At 42.9% G+C, this 8,460-nt stretch overlaps 1 protein-coding gene across 1 annotated transcript; it reads right to left on the minus strand.

Moving 5' to 3' along the window:
• Positions 1–6,211: 6,211 nt before the first annotated feature.
• On the minus strand, positions 6,212–8,308 carry fgf20b (fibroblast growth factor 20b). The gene is made up of 3 exons (XM_028589855.1): positions 7,467–8,308; positions 7,076–7,179; positions 6,212–6,913 (listed from the first exon to the last, which is right to left on the minus strand). Exons 1-3 carry the CDS (start codon positions 7,750–7,752, stop codon positions 6,668–6,670), a joined length of 636 nt encoding a protein of 211 aa, XP_028445656.1. The 5' UTR covers positions 7,753–8,308; the 3' UTR covers positions 6,212–6,667.
• Between the last annotated feature and the right edge of the window lie 152 nt (positions 8,309–8,460).

Below are 8,460 nucleotides of genomic sequence, written 5' to 3' on the forward strand. Positions count from 1 at the left end.
CGCCACTGTGAGCAAAAACGTACATTGGGTTCAAATAAGCTGAAATGGGCAATAGACGTGCAAGGTTTCACGGTAAATTCTTCTCTCGTATCGGTTTTCTCTCCCCTGTCTTTAAGTCGCTCGCTCTAAGCCCTCTTTTCTCTCTTTCTTCCCTTGTTTTGTTATTTTACCTGGAGGTGCAGGTGTGAAAGGGTGAGGCCGTGGAAAAACATTCGATTCCGTAAGCTTGTCATGAAGGAATCCATTGACTGACCTCTGCATCTTGGCACACAATGACAAATGGGTTTGCAATTTTCCGCCTGACTGAGGGGCAACAAAGCACATTTCCACTTTCACCGGTAGGTAGTGAGAGTACAGTCTTCCTCTATCATGCTCTTTAACCAGGCAGTGAGCATTACACATAGCTGGACTCTTTACTTTGGCTGTTTGCAGCTCTCGTGGTCAAAATAGACAATTACACTGGGTATGATCTATCAAGACAAACATATTTAAGTGAACGCCTGACTTCACCCAGTGAGGTAATCTGTTGATGAAGAAAGGGAGGTTTGTTTTTCCTTTTTGCATCAAATATTAAGGACTACTCCTAAATTTAGAGAATCTTTGATATATAATGTAAAGTACAATGCAGCTTTTCTTTGTTTTTTGCATTATCGATTGACATGAATCTGTGTCATTTAGATTGTGTTTTTTCAGACTATTTTTGGGGCATTTTTAGGCCTGTATTTGACAGGACAGCTGAAGACATGAAAGGGGAGAGAGAGGGGGAAAGACATGCAGCAAAGGGCCGCAGGTTGGAGTCGGACCTGGGCCCGCTGCATCGAGGAGTAAACCTCTATATATGTCCTTATCAATACTATAATCGAATCAAATCTAAATTGTGACATGGTCATGCCATCTTTTGTATGTACAGGTGTATACTGTATAGGAGTATATGTTGTGTGGACCCCAGGAAGAATATCTTCTCACGTCTCTCGCTGTCATGAGCACGAGCATTGCGTCCACGAGTCAACCCTTTTGTGCGGTGATATGGTTGGCGGGTGCAGTTGGGTTCGAAAGAAAATAGTTCCTACGTGAAACTGCTCACAACTACCACAACTACGGCTGATATCTCTAACACTAGGCATCGCACACCAAAACAGTTTAGATTGGATTTTGGGGTGAATTGTCCCTTTAAATGAAATGGTCAATGGGCATGCTTTTCATCATGCATTTTCCAAATTCCATTTGTTTTTCACGTCTATTAGTCTTTTATAAAGCCAATTTATGAAACACTAATATGTAAATAAGTCTGTCATCTCCTTATAGAAATTACATTATATCCAAAGAAAAAGAAATGATAATGATAACTGCATGTCCACGCCACTCATACATTGTTCATAATGTTCTAAGCTTTTTACTCAGCTTTTTATTTCAACTATGCACAAAAAAAGTCTATAAAAGTAAATATTAGATCCATTTAGTTTATTATCTTTTTAGCCCTGAAAAACATCCAACACATATGTTAAAACCATGCAGCGCTGCACACAGTTTATGTTGTATTTCTCTGTGGGATACATCCATCTTGAGTACGCAGCATCGTTAATGATGGTAACGGCTGGTAATTCCACGCTGCTAACCAGTGTTTTCACTGCTGATTGAATTGCTTCCAAAGCCTACAAGAATGTTTAAAGTAGAAGCTATGGAAATGAACCAATTGACCTTTTTTTCTGACCCCAAAGATCTCCACGCCCTGTGGGAGCAAAAACTGTCAGGCGGCACCAGAGTCAGGAAATCAAAGGGATCTATGCTGTTATTAGAGACCTGCTGCCACTCCTCATGGCCTCCACACACACATTATTGGCACACAGTTATCATTTAAAAAAAATGATGATTGAATTTTATGTGAGAATGTCAAAGTATTTATAGAACATGTTGGCAGATTGTCCTGCCTTGGCTTGATTGCTACCAAAAATTAACCAGTAATCTATGAAACTGTGTGTGTGTGTGTGTGTGTGTGTGTGTGTGTGCGTGTGTGCGTGCGTGCGTGTGTGCCCTGGCGGGGCAGTCCAGCAGGGCGATTATGTCCTGTAGGGATAACCTGTCATGGTGCTGAGAGTCTAATTGATGCCTCATGCTTTTCAGGGGGCAATTATAGCGCCCAAATGTCAAGACTTAATTTGTGACTGTGTAATGCGGACACATGGGCCAGAGGAAGGGGTGACACGGCTGCTCCAGAGGGACTCCCACACTGGTTTGGTTTGGTCAGCAGATGTGAGGGGCTGGGGGGGGTTACAGCAAGAAGAGATGGTGAAAACCTAAACTGAATGTCCAGATTATTAGAGATAACTTTCTTTATAATGTGTTGGTATTTTGGAAGATAAATTATTTAAAAAAATGTAAACAATGTTTCTTTCATCTTGGTGTATATTTACCTGGATTCCCCTCAGCAGTGGTGTGTTTTACTTGAGTTGTTGAGAGAAAATCCTGCACACTGACCATTACGCAAGCAATAATTTATTTAGAAAAATACAACGTTTCGGTCCCAGACCTTCATCAGGTAAATTTTTCCTGATGAAGGTCTGGGACTAAAACGTTGTATTTTTCTAAAGAGAGCTGAGTTCCGCTCAGCTCTAAGGCTGCAATCACACAAAATCAGGCGCTGCAGTGAAAATGCCAGTCCTCCTATTGATTTGAATGTGGGTAGGGCGACAGGCAGGCGATGCTGGGAATACCAGACTCTGGTCCATTTCATTTATACAGAGAGTCTGGCCACTCTCCATTGACAAGTTTTAACTTCCTTGAAGGTGGGTACTCTGTTGAAGTTTAAAACTATTGGCTCTGCCCAGAGCCACTCTGGATCTGCCATAACCAATCGCTAACTAATCAAATGATCATGTTTTTTTTCACTCTCATAAGTGAACTTCGGGAATTTCTGATATGTTCTTGACGTTCAGAGAATAATATTGTTTTATACTGTGTTTTGTATTTCAACAGATCACATATATATACATATATATATGAATGTTGAATTCTACAAAAAACACAACCCGTTATCTAGATAGGTGTATATCACAGTATGTTATATAACTTCAGTCATATCCCATTTACCTCTTGTCGACCTGTCTCTGTATCTTCCTGCTGTATTGGATGCTTCAGATGCCTCCTCCAGGTTCTGTGTGTTCAGATCCCTTTAGCTAAACAAAACGTCGCTCAGTCGCTGGCAGGTCCTGCAAACGCACCACAGAGTTGATCACCACGCGTGCCTTGATAGAACCGAGAGAAACTCTGCAGAAATGACAGTGCCCCGGCTTTTTCTTATTATTTTTGTTCCCCACAACACCTAAACACTGTTGTTTGCTACTAAGGTCTCCATGGAAATGCAAACAGAGGAGCATATTTTCCACTGGAGCTGACAGCTTGCGATGTGGAGTGTCAGTAAATCAGGTATGCTGCTCTAATTGCCCCCTTGCGGAAGGAAGACCACAAAATCCTCTTAGCTATGACACTAAAAGTGATTGAACTCAACCGGAATACAATGCAGCAAGTGTGTAAGATGATTTTGTTTTCAGGCCACAAAATACGAAGGATAGATGGATGATATTTGGGATCACTGGCTGCAGATTCTTCCAGAATGCCCTCTCTCTCTCTCTCTCTCTCTCTCTCTCTCTCTCTCTCTGGACTCAGATGAAAGCCCAAAAGTATCAAGTGGATAACGCTATACTTACACTTCTGCTGTAATCCCTATAAACATACATGCAGCTCATAATTTGTGCGCACAGCAATTTACTAAGGAATACACAAACAACAAAGAGCCTGAAATCAATAGTTGCAGGATTCAAATGACACAAAGCTGCAGACACCATCCCTGCGCAAACACACTCTTAGAAGTGGCCACGGCTTTAGAGCACCAGGTGAGCTTCTCGGCACCTCCCCTGTCTTCCCCAACGTGGCCTTCTAAATATAGAAATTATGCTCTCTGATAATTGGGGGCAGACAACAAAGCCGGCTATATTTCCACCCTCCTTCTCCTCCTCCTTCTGCTGCTAAGTCATATCCCCAGCTGACAAACAGCAGGCCTGAGATCAGAGTGTGAGAGCTTGAGTGCTGAGGGAACACCTGCGCTGTCTGACTGGGACTGCGAAGATAGACTCAGAAGATCACTGACTTCCACACCTGCCCGTGGACCCATGCCATATACACACACACACACACACACACACACACACACACACACACACACACACTTGATTGGGTTTCCTCCAGAGCCCTTTAAGGCCGCTGCTGAGGAGGTGATGAAAGTCAGGGAGCATCTATTAAGCGTGTGAGACGGCCCTCCAGAGTGTGTGCGGATGAGGGGTTTAAGTGTTTTCAGCGAGGAGCCACAGACCACCTGGAGGAGGCTGAGTAGGTGGAACAAAAGCATCTGTCTCAGGGCCAGGTAGGCTCCGAAAACATTGGTTAAACAAGTGCCAAATAGCACTTCTGGGCATCAGGTATCACAAGTCAGCGTTTTTAGAGGGGGTCGGAGGGGGTTACGCTCTTAGATTTGCACAAAGTCTGCTTTTCATGGGCACAAGGCTGATGGCGGTGGGCCCTGCATTGAGTTTTAGTCTCTTTGGTGGTAGTTCAACCAAGAAAAAACAAAAGCTGTAGGTCAAAGTCATGGACAAACTACTGCCGCAACATTCTCCTTAACTTTGAAAGATGGGATGGGACAGAAATGAAGCACGCCCCGTCCATCATATTCACGCTTGTTAAATTTTCTATGAAGCTCAAAGATAGACGAGCAGTGACAGCATCTTTCCAAAAACAAGCACCAGATTCCTTTTTTTCATGTTGTAATAGGCTTGCGTGTGTGTGGACGGGGGATGTCCACATGCACGCAGGTTATAATACACCACGGGGTGCTTTCATTAATCGACGACAGAAGTGTGTTGATGTTCAAGGTGTGCAGGTGGGAAAGTCCCACAATATCACGCTGCAGACAGGAGAGAGTTGGCAGCAGGGTTGGCTCCCTGTATCGAGACACCCCCACTGGCTCGCCATCACACACACACACACACACACACACACACACACACACACACACACACACACACTGAGATCAGAGGCTGAGCTTTCATGCTTCAACACAGATCTTCCCCCAGCCGTGGAGGAAACTGTGCACCGATATGCGATCAAAATAAATGAGTAATTCAGCTGTTTTGTACCTCATAATTACAACTTTTGGTTAGTTCTTCTGTTGTTAAAAATGATGGGACTAATGTGATGTGGGATGGGAGAAAAACAATCTTACATTTAAAAAAAAAAAAGAAACAGAAGAGAATAAGACATAACAAGTCTTATTTAATAAGACATTTTAACATCCTCTCATCTTCAAACTGTCATCAGAGGTTACTTAATCCTTATCGCTCTGACCTCCACTTTTACGCAGCTGCTAAAGTTGCTGGGACTGAGCTAAAGGTCAGATTTTATTTGGCCCTGATGGTGTTGTTGCATGGCCTCTACATTCAGAGGATTCAGGACGGAGGCTTTGAAGTTTTATGCGTGCATCAGGTCTACGACTCCTCTCTCAGCATAATGGTGTCCATAAAGAAAGACAACTTTGGTCTCGTAAGCGGGTTTATATGTTTAAACACTGAAAGATAAAGGCAACCAATAAAGTATACTTGTTTTAAAATATTGCTCTGTTAAAAATGTGGGTTGTTTAAAGGAACACTGGTTATAAGTGGACACATAGTGAGCAACCAACAACACGCCCACATCTCTGATCATATATAAGCTGACAAGAAAAAAGCATTTTCATCACATTTTGAGCAATTTATTAATTGTATTGTCAGTGTGTTGACTTCAGATTCCTCCGGTAACACATGTAACAGTAGTTTGGTTAGAATTAATATGTCAACGTTACAACGATTCTTTTAAAATTGATTCACAGTTTCCATATTGTGATAAAATGCATTTCAGATGTTGGGTTCTTTTCCAAATGTTGCCAATATATGTTTCATATTTTTTAGTCTTAGTACAGTATATCACTAGCTGAGCTTTTTTCAAAATAAAAGACATAATGGTACAGTGTCTCAGTCTTTATATAATCAATACAGTTTCTAGTGGTTTTTCTATATTGCATGTATCTAACTGTAAAAATATATATTCTCAAATAAATAAATATATAACATAAATATATGTACCTAAAATGAATAAATAAATTGTTACACTTTTTGCTCTTTATAAACAGGTCTAGACACAGGTAAGAAAACAAAAACATGAATTCCTTCAAAGTCCTTCTAAACAAACTCTCTGACACAGTACCCAAATTAAAAGTACCATTTCATGATCATACAGATTCCCACGGACTCAGCTGTTGTCCCCATCTGACCAGAGGAGATGCTCCCCGATCATTCAGCTCCGTTACCTATTCATCTCCTATTCCACGCATGTACTTTTTAGGGTCGTCTGGCCTCTGAAACAAACAGCCCCCTCATGCCGAGCGTGCAGACATTCTAGCCCGTCTTCCTGGCTGCTGAGAGATGGCCCGTGCATTCCTAGAAGAGGCCCTGATGCCTTTATCCCTGCCGGTCAGCCAGCCTGCACCGGCCACATCTTTGCCTGCGTCCCTCTCCTCTTCTCTGCTGCCCTGCCTGCCAGGGCTTTAGCAACTTCCTGAACTGGATCCGGCCTCCGGGTCTCAGCTGTGTCCCAGGATATCCCTGTACAGCTCTGGCACACGGTCAGGGTCCACAGGCCTGGGCAAGAAGTGTGTAAATTTCTGATGCCGCCTGGACTTAGTCCCGTCCCTTGGTGTCCCGTCTTTGTTTAATGCCACAAAGTAACGCGTCCCTTTGTCTCCGTGTTTGTAGAGGTTGGAAGAGTATGTGTTGTACCAGTTCTCCTCAAACTGCTCCCTGAAGACACATTCAGCTGTGAGCTTCTCCTGAAAACAAAGGGTAAAATATAAGAGAAGACCTGACTTGTGATGCAGCAATATAAAAAAAAACAAAAAAATGTTTATTCCTGAAAATCAAATTCTTCAAATAAAGAAAAAAACTACTTGTCGTCAAAATGAGGATTTGGGCGACATGAAGCTGATACTTACAGAACCATACAGCTCTCCTTTGTCGTTCATCCCCAGATAGAGTCCACTGTCCACCCCTCTAATGCTTATCAACCCAACAGCAAGGCTTATGAATTCCAAAATACCTGGAGAAGAATAACACAGTTGTTCAGTACAGACTTTGAGAAAGATGAAAGAATATTACCAAATAATCTCTAATTCTAATAACAATCAACTCTGGCAGCAGCCTATTGGCACAATTTTATTCTTAACAGAATTCTATCATATTATTATTTTCATCATTGTTATTCCCTCTTGGTGCTGATTATTTTGACAATTATTTATTTTATGTTATTATAACTGTTGGCCACTTTCTATTCCCTTATATTCTTTGCTTCCAAAACATATGAGAAATAATTTTCTCAGTATTTACCAAAACGGCTGTGGTCCTTCCTCGTCCCTTGCACTGTGCCATCCGGAAGTATTTCCATATGGAAACCAGTTCTGCAGTATAACTGTCTCCTCCTGAGAATCCCTTTGAGGTGCGTTAAATCCGCCGCGGTGCTCCGAGACAACCTGTCCCCAGGTATGAGGTGTTCCCCCAAAAGCGTCGGATTGTCCCCAAAAGGGGTCAGGAGGAAATGGGACCCGACCTGTGCGACACCATCGATGCCGTGCAAGACGCCTCCAACTTCCCCCAGAGCAGCAGCAGCAGCCATCGCGTCAAAGCTCAGCGGGTAAAGTTCAATGAGGAGGTCCGGAGGGAGCGCTCTTGCGTAGTAGACTACCTAGTCGCCGCTGTCACTTAATGCATGTTTACGTCCACCTCCTCCGTTACTTAGCGCATGTACCCGTTGCGCAAGGACACGCGGGCGCGCAGATTTCTCTCCCCTGACATGAGACACTCACCAAATCTTAGCTGCTGGCTGCACCGATTTCTCCTTTTTCTTTTCTTTTCTTTTTTTTTTACCGCTGCGTCTTCATCAGTTGGTGGGGTGGGCTGCAGTCGCTGCTCAGATAGCCCTCGTGTTGCATATACCTGTTCACAGCTGTGATGCCTCAGTGGAGCCGTGGAGCATTCATAGCAGAAGCAGATTCAGTAGTCAGGGCTGAATAAACGCTGCAGTGCAGGTACAGGAGCTCCTGGAGGGTTTGCGCTCAAAGTTGCAGGGGTGGTGAGGCAGGTGCAAAGCCACAGGACTAGTAATGGGCGGGGCTGTCACAGTTCAGACGTGCCCTGGCAGGGATTTCTATTTTTTTTTCCTTCTCCTAAGGCATAAAATAAAGAGAGACACGGGGGGGAGAGAGTTGATAGTGGGCTGTGGTAAACTGCATATACATCACTTAACATTTTAATTAAATCTATAAACACAAATATTTAAAGTGTCATATATATATATATATATATATATATATATATATATATA

The sequence above is a fragment of the Perca flavescens genome, chromosome 10, assembly GCF_004354835.1.
Source record: "Perca flavescens isolate YP-PL-M2 chromosome 10, PFLA_1.0, whole genome shotgun sequence".
NCBI lineage: Eukaryota > Metazoa > Chordata > Actinopteri > Perciformes > Percidae > Perca > Perca flavescens.

Excerpts from the sequence above, each read along its gene's own strand:
- fgf20b (XM_028589855.1), bottom strand. The coding sequence starts at position 7,752 with ATGGCTGCTGCTGCTGCTCTGGGGGAAGTTGGAGGCGTCTTGCACGGC. Across the intron at positions 7,180-7,466 it reads GAAGGACCACAGCCGTTTTG|GTATTTTGGAATTCATAAGC; the intron begins GTAAATACTGAG and ends ATTCTTCTCCAG. Across the intron at positions 6,914-7,075 it reads AAGGAGAGCTGTATGGTTCT|GAGAAGCTCACAGCTGAATG; the intron begins GTAAGTATCAGC and ends CTTTGTTTTCAG.